This window comes from Puma concolor, chromosome B2 (genome assembly GCF_028749965.1).
Source record: "Puma concolor isolate L17-30 chromosome B2, mPumCon1.1.hap2, whole genome shotgun sequence".
Classification (NCBI taxonomy): Eukaryota; Metazoa; Chordata; class Mammalia; order Carnivora; family Felidae; genus Puma; species Puma concolor.
In genome coordinates, this window is record NC_141671.1 from 101,452,958 (window position 1) to 101,465,516 (window position 12,559).

The following is a 12,559-nucleotide window of genomic DNA, read 5'->3' on the forward strand; positions in this document are numbered from 1 at the left end:
TACATACTTTCTGAAGGTCTATTAAGCAAATTCTCAATAAAAATATGAAGACTGAGAGGGGTCATGCTTTCCCAGCTTCTGCACAGCAAAATAAACAATCAACAAAATGAAAAGGCAACGTACAGAATGGGAGAAAATATTCGCAAACCATACATCTAATAAAAAGTTAATGTCCAAAATATATCAGAAACTCCTACAACTCAATAGCAAAAAAGAAAGAAAAAATAGGCAGAGGAACTAAACAGACATTTTTCCAAAGACAAAATGCAAATGGCCAACAGGTATATGAAAAGGTGCTCAATATTGTTAATCATCAAGGAAGTGAAAAGCAAAACCACAACTTAGATACCACTTCACACCTGTATAATGACTACCATCAAAAAGACAAGAGAGAACAACTGCTAGTGAGAATGCAGAGAAAAGGTAACCCATGGAGTCCTCATCATACAGAAGTCTCTGTTTCAAAAAGAACATCTACAACTGGGTTTTCACTTCCTAATAATTAATACCTTACATATCAGGCTCTTTTTCCCCCAATGAACTCAGAAGAAGTGAACTCATGTTATACTCGATTATGGTACAATAAAATAGCAAAATTGCACACCATATTCATATTGGTTGAGATAATAATGTTTAGGATTTTAGAAAATTAAAAATCACTTACCAAATGCTTATTCTGATAGGCCATTACAAATACCACTTAATAGCTAACAGAAAACTGCCAACTTGGAATTTTTGAAACTATATACTCTACGTTTTTTTTTTTTTTTTGGTTTTTTTTTTTTTTTTTTTTTTGGGACAGAGAGAAACAGAGCATGAACGGGGGAGGGGCAGAGAGAGAGGGAGACACGGCATCGGAAACAGGCTCCAGGCTCCGAGCCATCAGTCCAGAGCCTGACGCGGGGCTCGAACTCACGGACCGCGAGATCGTGACCTGGCTGAAGTCGGACGCTCAACCGACTGCGCCACCTAGGCGCCCGAAACAATATACTCTAAAGCAAACTCAGGATCATGGACTGCCAGTAGAATTTTTTTTATTGTTTATTCATTTATTTATTCAGCAAACATTTATGGACCACCTGCTATATGCCAAGCACTACAGTAGGAACTGAGGATGAAAAGACAGAGTCCCTGCCCCTTAAAGTGTGCACAGTCTAGTGAGAAGTTCCCATTCTGAAAGCAAAGAGTTTATGACTAGAAGAGACTTTAGAATTCCCTTATTTCACAAATAAGGAAACTGGCACTCATGGCTAATTAGCTATTCAGGCCAAGAGACACTTAGGTCTACAGATTTCCTGCCTCATGCGTTCTTTGCACTACACTTTTCTTTGACCAAGAGTGATGATGGAGTACATCCATTTGCGTGATAAGAAACATGCAACTGTGGGCAGCATACGCAAGTTACCAAATTAGAAACAGAAATACCTAATGGATATAGACAATATAAATATTTAACAATTTAGAGACAAAAATCCCTAATAGATGCGTTATCATGATAAAGCCCAAAAAAGAAACTGAAGAACTAAAATAAGAAAGAACTAAAATAAGATAATAGTAAGCCTTCTAAGTCATAATTATGGTTTTCCTACTGATCTGTTAAATGGGCATATTAAAAGTACATATTTCATAAGATTGTTGTGAAAATTAAATTAATTAATTAATACTTGAATGCACTTAGTAAGCCTGGTACCTATTGAATACTTAGTAAATGTTAGGTATTCTTATGGACAATCATTTCTTAAACGCACAAGTATGTCATATGAAGACAAAAAAAAAAAAAAGAAATGATCTTTCTTTAAGAAATTATCCTATTATTATGATAGTCTTATTTTTCTAGCAACTAGTAAAACCTAGTACTAAAACATGTATTTCAGAAAAAATATTTTATATGTACAATATCTAATAACATCACTCCTTTCTCTATAAACACATATATATATATCAGTCCTAAAATTATAAGGAAAATGGACATTAATTAAATTATTAATTTAAATTATTAATTATATTCATTCATAATTTAAATTAATGAAATCATCATTTAGTTCAGTATTCCCAATATTATAAATCCTAAATATCATTAAGAGAATGTTTAAAGATAACTTTCAAGTAATTAAAAAGTTTATGCAACTTTTCTCATATAAAACATCATTAAGCTAATTGACATCTTTGAAATAACTATGCATGGAATACATCAATGAAACCTATTTTATATTAATATCACTCATCATCCAATATCCATAACAAAATAAATAACATATTGATATCCACTTACTGCAATCTCTCTACAAGCCGACATGGATATTCCTGTGCCTTCAATTTGCTTCAATGCATATTCCTTTTCATCTTTTCTGCATATGAACAAAAAAAATTATTTTTTCTAAACATTATTTTTAGACTCAAAATTATAACTACAAAAACAATAAAAATGCACTAGTCTCTCAGTGATATGTAAACACTCTCACTATGCATGCACTGCTTACTGCTTCTGATAATATTTCAACTACAGAAATATGAAATACCAAAAAAAAAAAAATTCATGTCACAATGAAAACACTAGACAGAGCCAAAATACAAAATTCAAAATTGAAACAGGATACTAAACACAGCACTAGTTTCAAAAAGTAAACAAGCATAAATATAAACTCAAGCATATTGCAAGATAATTCTACTGCTGTCTTAATTATCTGGAATCTATGAAAGCATTCTGTTATAAACATTAACTGCAAAAATAAATGATAGATGCAAACTTCTATATTTGTTTAAAGTAACTTTATAGTATAAGATCTATTTAATAGGAAGGAAGAGCTATAGCCATTTGGACACCCTAGTTCTAACCTAGGATAGGGGGCGTTCAAAAGCCATAAGACCTCAACCAAAAGCCTTGGAAAGACTTTAAAACTGTAGCCACCAACATCTCATTCTCAAGAACTCCAGGAAATCCTAGTAGTTACAGCGAATTTTCCAAATAATGTAGGTAGGTTTAGGAATTCTGGGAAATGCCAGTAGTTACCAGGGTGCTCAACCAAGGGAAGACAGCAGTTCAATAATAATAATAATAATAATAATAATAATAATAATGGTGATACCCTCCATGAAAAAACAGTATCACATGAGCAGCCAGAGAACACAATATCCATGGGGTTTGACACCAGAACCGGCCACAGCGAAATGTCAAAAATGTGGTTCATATTGTGGGTTGTTCTAATAAAAGTATTGTCCGTGCCCTCTGAGTTTTGTCTTTGATTATACTGGAGCCTCAACAAGCTTTATCATGTCATGATGGTTCTCTCAAATGATAGCACCTAAATGGTGTCACCTTGGTCCTATGTACCTATTCCTTATTTTCCCCATTCTGTGTTTACTAGCAGATGAAGCAGTTTAAGAGGTTTTTGACAATATGCATTTTAAAACATCATTTTACGCTCCTTTTAAAGATTTTCACAACCATCTATGTTTTGGGCAAATAAGTGAATTATAGTTACTTCCTCCCATAATCCGTTTGAAAATTACATCCATTTTTCTTCCACTATATGGCATTCAGGAAATAATTAAGCCTCATTTTAACAAACAGAAAACACACCAGCTACATCAACAGAATAGACTGTTATGCAATTATTAAAATGATAATCATGACTGTCATCAGAAACATGGAAAATGTTTACTATTAGTGAGAAAACACATATTCTACCATATAAAAATATACATATATATAGACACATGCTGAAAATGATATAAAAAATGAAAATCAGTTGTGTTGAATGTAGGAACTTAAGCTAATTAACTTTCGTGCTAATGTTATATTGTCTTTTAAGTCAGAATTAGAGGAAAAAAGAAAAAAGCCAAAATAATTTGACCCTCTGAAAACAGTCCCCTATTAAAACAGTCTTTAGTATTTTCAAAGTAATATCTTAATCATGTTTTAAAAAGCAAAGTCAAAACTAGGGAAAGTTTAAGTGATCATTTTATCCTTTTTCTCTATCCTGTTTCCTCCAAACATAAAGCTAGACTTTTTTCAGACCAGCCAGAAGCCACTAAGAAGTACACACAGCAGGTGACTGAATGTAATTAAAGCCAAATGTCCCCACCACCTTAAATGTATGTGTGGGTATGCGTAGAGAACACTTATATCCGAGATGCTTAACGCAATGCTTACAATGTGAATTTCACATTTAGTAATTAATTTAACTACCAAGTATATATTGCTAAATATTTAAGAAATGTATTAAATTCTGAAAACAAAATTACATAAGCTTTTTGGCAAAACTTTCAATGAAATCATAATTTTTTTAAACAAAAATATTTCAATCCCCAGTTCCCTAAATGAAGTGCTCCAGAAGCTCATGTAATTGCATGGTTTTATTTTTAATACAGTAAAGAATATTACACAATCTGGATAGGTTATCGTTGCTATGGAAACTATAAGATTTTTTTTTTTTTTTGCAGTAAGTCAAAAAGTGCAAAATTAACACATCACATTAATGACTTTTGAATTTCACATCCAGTCTGTCAAAAGAATTTGAAAGCTTGAGCAGAAGAAACTGAAGCATGGGCCTTTACTATGAATTATATGGATGGGATCTAGGAACAAACCCGGTAATTATTTCACTTAATAAGTTTAAATATAACTTCCATCTGCTAAATTAGCTAAATACTCAAAGATCTGCAAACTTAAGATTTATCTGCAGCTTTGGAATTGAGGGGGAAAAAAGTGCGTGTGTCCTGACCGTTTCTCTTGTGTATTAACTGTCAGACAATAAGTGATAATGTGGCACCTCTGAGGTTCAAAGGTTACAAAGAAGTGGCAGAACCCAGCAGGCACATGGGACTCACGTTCACCACTGCACTACTATGTCAATGCCAGTCTTTGGTCAGATGCCAATAAGTTAGTTTTGAAAACTACAGATGCGTCCTTTCCCACAATGCCCACAAACATTTCAATGATTATTAGCACATGGGGCAGAGACGCTTTATTGCTCTCAGTCGATGGGAGTGTTGCCCCTCTTGGGGACCTTCTCCAAGTGGTGATAGTTCATACCCCACAGCTTATGTGTCTCAGACACACATAACATTAAGTATCATAAAGATATATTTGTTCTTTTATATGACAAGGCTGAAAAGCAGGTGAACCTAGTGAACCTGCCCTGCACTGCTATGACAGCCTGGCTTTTAGAGGCAGCTTACTACTTTCTTAAAAGTATTTCAACATTACTTTTACTTTTAAATAAAATACTTTATTATTGGGGTGCCTGGGTGGCTCAGTCGGTTGAGCGTCCGACTTAGGCTCAGATCATGATCTCGCGGTTCGTGAGTTCCAGCCCCGCATCAGGCTCTGTGCTGACAGCTCAGAGCCTGGAGCCTGCTTGGGATTCCGTGTCTCCTCTTCTCTCTGACCCTCCCCTGCTCATGCTCTGTCTCTCCGTAATAAATAAATGTTAAAGAAAATTTATAAAAAAATAAAATACTTTATTATTTACTGTAATAAAAACAGACAAAGCAATTGCAAAATCTTCAGAGAAACTGCTTTCTGAATTTTAGTGCACATTAAGTATTATGGTTAGAGTAACTGCTTATTGAAAATAATCAAAGGAAAAAAATTTTTAAAAAGGTGGGGGGGAGGCGGGCACTGGGGTCTCTCAGGTGGTTAAGTATCTGACTGCAGCTCAGGTCATGATCTCCCAGTCCGTGAGTTAGACCCCCGCATCAGGCTCTGTGCTGCAGCTTGGAGCCTGGAGCCTGGAGCCTGCTTCAGATTCTGTGTCTCCCTCTCTCTCTCTGCCCCTCCCCACTCGTGATCAGTCTCTGTCTCTCAAAAATGAATAAATGTTTTAAAAGATTAAAAAAAAAAAAGAAAAAAGAAAGGCGGTTACTAAATAAATCCAGGAAGAATCAAAAATATATAAATCTTGGGGTGCCTGGGTGGCTCAGTCGGTTAAGTGTCTGACTTCGGCTAAGGTCATGATCTCACTGTCTGTGGGTTCTAGCCCCGCATCGGGCTCTGTGCTGACAGCTCAGAGCCCGGAACCTCCTTTGGATTCTGTGTCTCCTCCTCTCTCTGCCCCTCCCATGCTCACGCTGTCTCTCAATAATAAATAAATGTTAAAAAAAAAAATTAAAAAAAAAATATATATATAAATCTGTAACATAAACATGGATATATTTAATATGTAACTTTTTAAATTTAAAGACATTTCTTCTATATGGCTGTAATGTATATCAAAACCATGTGGGCTTCGCTCTCAGTAGTGACAAAGAAAAACAATTATTCAACAGGAACATTATGTAATAACAAAATAGAAAAACAAATTTGGCAGAGACTGCAATTCTATTAAATTTTCCATTGGAGACACTATGTTCTGGAAAACCCGTGATGCAAGCAATTCTATAGTTAGTAGAAAATATAAGAAGCACGTATTTGCGCAAATTGTAGAAACTGTTGTCTTAAAATGAAAGCTTTGTCCCAGGCAGAAAACCAGGCTCAGTAGAATTTAAATGTAATTCAGGGAAGAATTTCTCAAGCCTAAAGAAGCAATTCAGGAACGTCTCTTAAATAAAATATTAGGAACTGGTTTAACGAAAAAAGATAGTCTTATACCTTTCATTCATGTCCCAATTTGGTAGCCAGCCTCCAATCACTTTTAGCAAGGTGAAGCACCATTCAGCAGCCTATATGTACAAGTATAGTTAAGGTCTGGCCAAAACTTTATTTCTTGGCCCAAATCATGGCCCAAAGCTTTTTGATTCCTATCAATAATACTACGAGGGCACCTGGGTGACTTAGTTGATTGAACATCCAACTCTTGATTTCGGCTCAGGCCATGATCCCAGGGTCGTGGGATTGAGCCCCGCATCAGACTCCACACTGAGTGTGTAGCCTACTTAAAATTATCTCTCTCTCCCTCTGCGCCTCTCTCCAACCTGTGCTTTTTCTCACTCTCTAAAAAAATAAATAAATAATAATAATAACAATAATAATAATAATAATAATAATAATAATGTGTCCAGATCAGCCCTGGACCATCTTTGGTCCTAAGGATCTATGACAGACAAAAAAAATTAGAAGCATCTTTTAAGATAAGATGAGGAAATTCAAACTCAAGCAAGGCTGAAATAAAAATTTAAGTCTTCAAACTAACAGAGTTAAATCCCTTTGTTGTTGTTGTTTAGAAGGAAAGCCAAAAAATGCTTACTATTTTAACATCAGCCAACAAACAACTACTGAGTAAATATTATATGTCCCAATATGTGCCAAATTCTAAGGATGAACAAAATTAGAGACTGACTACCCAGACATCATGGAGTTCACAATCTACCTGGAAAGAGATTCTGGGTGGGTAGGAAATATAAACAAATAACTCTGATATGACTTCCACTGTATCCAAGAGGTATGCATAACAGGCACAGAGAGAATGAGAACAGTATTTCTTTCAGAGCTTTAGGGAAGGTAACTTAACTACACAAGTGATGCCTTTAGGGGAGGAGTTTCCCCAGCAGAGAAGTGATGAAGGGGTCAGAGAATTGGAGGCAGAAGTATAGCATGAGAAAAATAACAGAGGAAACTACTAATATTCAGTACGGCTGGAAGCTGGGTCATGATACCAAGGAGCAAGAGAAGGTTAGAAAAGTAAAGGGAAGGGACCCTGTGAGTCCTGCAAAAAAGCCTGTGTTTCATATACCAACAGTGGGCAGCAAAATGTTTTTAGAACAAAGTATGTGTTAACAGATCTTTGCTCAGAAAGATAACTGTGGTAACTACAAACTGGTGGCAGACCAAACATTTGGGAGTTTGCATCAAATGTCCAGATAAGAGAAGATGAAGAAGCAGATTAGAACAGTAGCAGAGGAGAACAAAATGGACTCAAAAGACATTTCTGAGTCAGAACTGACAGAACTTAGTACAAATTTGATTCTGTAGGTGAAAGGAAGATTCTGAAGACAGATAAAGTTTCCAATTTGTCTAATTATGTAAACAACACCCCCACCCAGAAAAATGATGGCATGAATAAATGGAGACCAGGGAATATCAGATTTTATTGTAAAGACAATGAAAGTCATGTATGAAGATTAACCTTATTAGGAAGGACTGAGATCAGAGGTGTGAAAAACAATTAGGACATTGCAGCAATGTAAGTGTGAGCAGGTAAGGACCTGGAATAGTTTTCTACACCTTAGCTCCAAAACAGGTTTAAGACAACTCTGTTAAACCCTCTTCCTTTTAAAGATGGGGAAGCTAAGCAAGCAGCCAGGAGAAGAGCTGAGACTAAATCTTCCAGTTCCAAGTCCAACACTCTCCCTAATAGAGTGGTCACAGTAAGACTGGAGAGGAGAAGAGAAGGGACACTTGTGACCATCATTCTATTTTGTTTGTTTTGTTTTCGTTTTTGTTTTTTTAGAGAGCAAGAGCATGAGTGGAGAAGAGGGGCAGAGGGAGAAAGAAAGAATCCCATGCAGGCTCCACACTCAGCATGGAGCTCGATGCAGGACTTGATCCCACAACCCTGGGATCATGACCTAAGCAGAAATCAAGAGTCGGATACTCAACTGACTGAGCCACCCAGGTGCCTTGTGACAGTCATTGTAAAAAAAAATTTAATGTTTATTTATTTTTAAGAGAGAGACAGAGACAGAGACAGAGTGTGAGTGGGGGAGAGGCAGAGAGAGAGGGAGACACAGAACCCAAAACAGGCTCCAGGCTCTGGGCTCTCAGCACAGAACCCAATGTGGGGCTCATAAACCCATAAACCACAAGATCATGACCGAAGCTGAAGTCGGATGCTTAATTGACTGAGCCACCCTGGCGCCCATTGTGACAGTCATTCTAGAAGAGGAATTGGTAGGACCAAATTAATAAGTAATGAAGATGAAGAAGGCTAAAGCAAGAAGTGTGAGGTTCTGGGCTTGGTTGATGATATCATTAATAACAAGACTTGGGCAGATCTTAGAAGGTTCTTCAGCTCATTAAGGATTCTTTTAGATAGAAAGAAACTCCAGTGGGGCAACTGGGTGGCTCAGTCAGTTAAGCATCCAACTTCAGCTCAGGTCATGATCTCACGGTTCGTGAGCCCAAGTCCCACATCCAGCTCTGCACTGACAGTGAGTAGCCTGCTTGGGATTCTCTCTCTCTCTGTTCTCCCCCCCGCCCCCCCCCCCCCCAGTGCTCTCTCTCTCTCTCCAAATAAATAAACTTAAAAAAAATGTGTGTTTATTTATTTTTTTTTTCAACGTTTATTTATTTTGGGGACAGAGAGAGACAGAGCATGAACGGGGGAGGGGCAGAGAGAGAGGGAGACACAGAATCGGAAACAGGCTCCAGGCTCTGAGCCATCAGCCCAGAGCCCGACGCGGGGCTCGAACTCACGGACTGTGAGATCATGACCTTGTTGAAGTCGGACGCTTAACCGACTGCGCCACCCAGGCGCCCCAAAAATGTGTTTTAATAGGGGCACCTAGGTGGCTCAGTTAAGTGTCCGACTTTGGCTCGGGTCATGATCTCACGGTTCGTGAATTTGAGACCCGCATGGGGCTCTGTGCTGCCAGCTCAGAGCTTGGAGCCTGCTTCCGATTCTGTCTCCCTATCTCTCTGCCCCTCTTCCGCTCGTGCACTGTCTGTCTCTCAAAAATAAATTAATTTAAAAACCATTTTAAAAAATTTTAATAAAAAACAGAATTCAGATAATGACATCATCGGAAATACAGTATCCAAGATAGTATAGTATTACCAGTTTTTATGAGTAGGTGCTATCAATAAGGCACTCTTCAAACAAGATGACACCTGAGTCTTGCCAACAAATTTTTCTTCAAGAATGCTGACATAAATCAATATCCTATCCCTTTCTTTTAATATATGGTAATTTGGCTTAGCAGATTGAAAGGCTTGCACATCACTCATGGAAAAGAAAAAGATACATGGAATAAAATTTGGAAAAACAAAAACCAAAAAAGATCATTTAGTTTTATGTTGGTATCATTCTGAGTGACCCGATACCATTGATTCAGTATTCAGCCAGCCTAATAGTAACAATTCCTTATTTGGAAACTCTTTCCTTTATAATACCATAACATTTTTAAATTTCTTACCATGAAATTTTCCGAAAATGAAAAACAAATGGCAGTGATATTCTATGTATCTGTCTACACAGCTTCAACAATTATCACCACATGGCCAGTCTCACTTCCACTGCCTCCCCTCTTCTTGATTATTTTGAAACAAAACCCGGCATGTCATTTCACTCATAAGTAGTTCAACACCATAATATTTTTAATTATCAGGGGTATTTTTGTTTAAATAATACAAGTCAATATAATACAAATACAATCTTTAATATTAAAGATCTTGCTAACACAAGTTACTCTTAATATTTTGTATTCCCCTTATTAATGGAAAATGTCAAATACTACTAGCATCTTCTTTATGCTTTCATCTATCAAATATTTCATCTACTCATTCTCTAAATACCACCAAAATACAATAATAGTCCCCTTATTCAAGTTCTGGATTCTCTTGCAACACAGAAATTTGACAACAGTTTTTGTTTTTGTTTTTGTTTTGCCTTCATTCTTAGAAAAATTGCCTTTATTTAGGTTCTTTTCTCAAAAACCGATTAATGCATCTCTTTCTCTAAAAAAACTATCCTCATTTTATACTATGCCTTCATTTAGAATTCCAATTCAGATAAACATTTACTATTTAATTTAAAGGCTCTAAAATGATAAAATTTCAGAAACTCCTATTACGGCAAATTCTTATTGCTCAGAAGTGATTTTAATTAAAATAGATCTACAGTAATGCTTTAAGATTTAAGGTGTCAAGGTGTTAAGTTTAAAATATAAATAACTGGGACACCTAGCTGGCTCAGTTGGAAGAGTCATGACTCTTGATCTGGGGACTGTGAGTTAGAGCCCCATGTTGGGTGTAAAAATTACTAAAAAAAAAAAAAAAAAAAAAATTAAAACATAAATCAGGACTGTATTACACAGAAAGTAATTATTACCAAATATTTAGTGTAAACGAAAGCTTTAATATAAGATTATCTTCCTGAGGAGAATTCATGAATCTCAAGTCATACTTCCTTGCTAGAGTTTAATATGGCAAGTAATGCCAGACTCTCCTTCCAGAAATATTTTACTAAGAATGTGCTATGCGCCAAGGCATTGCATTGCGTTGGGCTCTAGGAACAGTAGAAGAACAAGATGATCCTTTCCCTTGTGAACCTTTACACTGAGACACACAAGCAAGTGACACGATCCGATAAGCACTATAGAAGATGCATATGCAAAGCACATCAGATAAAGAATGGAAAGAAGGCTTTGGTTCTGGTGGAGGGGATAGATAGAGGGCTATCAGCTACATAATTTTCAAAGGGAAAATGTGAGTGGACCTCAAGAGATGTGCAAGATTTCATTAAGCAAAGAAGAGGTGCCAGGGCCTTATGGACACCAGAAATGCAGGGACAGTCCAAAGATTAAAATCTATGCTATGTTCAAGAAACTGGCAGGAGACCTGCATAGCTAGAACATAATAGATGAAATAAGAATGAAAAGAACAGAATAGAATTAGCAGAGTCTTATACAGTATGCTTATAAGTTGGCATTTTTACTGTATAATGGGAAGCCATCAGAGGCTTCCAAGCAAGAGAAACATATGATCAAACAGGTATTCTCAACAAGCAGATAGTGTGCAGGATGGATCAGCAGATTTAAAACCAGAGGTTGGGAAAACATTGTAAAAGTTCTGGCAAGCATTGATAAGGACCAAAATCAGAGTACATATAGTTAAGAATGGAAGGAATGCATGCTAGAGGCATTCCAGAGATAGACTCATCTACTGTGGCCAAATATATATAGGCACACTGTAGGCATTAAAGAAATATTTGATGAGTAAATGTGTATGCACATGTGTGTATGTATATGAGAGAGAGCTGAACAGCCAGAAAAGCAGCTGAAGATCACTGCCGTTCCTAGCCAGTGTTGTCACAGTGAAAACAGGGCCATTTATACTATACCTTCTACAATCCGCCTCCTCAATAAATAATAATACCGACAAATGAGCCAGTTTGCCAGTAGAGAATAAATTCATTTTGGACATGGTGATTCTGAAGTGGCTACCGGATAGCCAGAAGAAGATGAACACAAGGTAATAACAGAAATGGAATTTGGAAAAGAAAATATTACTACACAGGCAACTGTTAAAACTATAGATGTAAATGCGATTACAAGTTGGGGCGCCTGGGTGGTTCAGTCGGTTGAGCGTCTGACTTGGGCTCAGGTCATGATCTCATGGTTTGTGAGTTCAAGCCCCGTGTTGGGCTCTATGCTGACAGCTCAGAGCCTGGAGCCTGCTTCAGTTTCTGTGTCTGCCTCTCTCTCTGCCCCTCCCCTGCTCGTGCTCTGTCTCTCTCTCTCTCAAAAATAAACATTAAAAAATAAATAAATAAATAAAAGTAAATGTGATTACAAGAGAAAGCGCTCAGTAGAAAAAAAGAGCTGAAAATGGTGACCATTGCTCTTTCACATCATGGTACCTAATTACCAGGGTAAACTGACAGTGTTCATAGCACAGGTA

General features: G+C 36.8%; 1 protein-coding gene across 6 annotated transcripts in view; it reads right to left on the bottom strand.

Annotated features, from left to right (window-relative positions):
* The window catches only part of CDK19 (cyclin dependent kinase 19), a 194,462-nt gene that overhangs the window by 119,144 nt on the left and 62,759 nt on the right, over positions 1-12,559 (bottom strand). For 5 of the 6 annotated variants that reach the window (XM_086707592.1, XM_025925579.2, XM_086707595.1 and 2 more), the window contains one exon: positions 2,273-2,348. In XM_086707592.1, the coding sequence (XP_086563718.1) occupies positions 2,273-2,348 (76 nt within the window). Of the gene's footprint in view, positions 1-2,272; positions 2,349-6,592; positions 6,691-12,559 lie in introns of those variants that run through there. The other variant, XM_086707593.1, reaches the window with a different exon arrangement.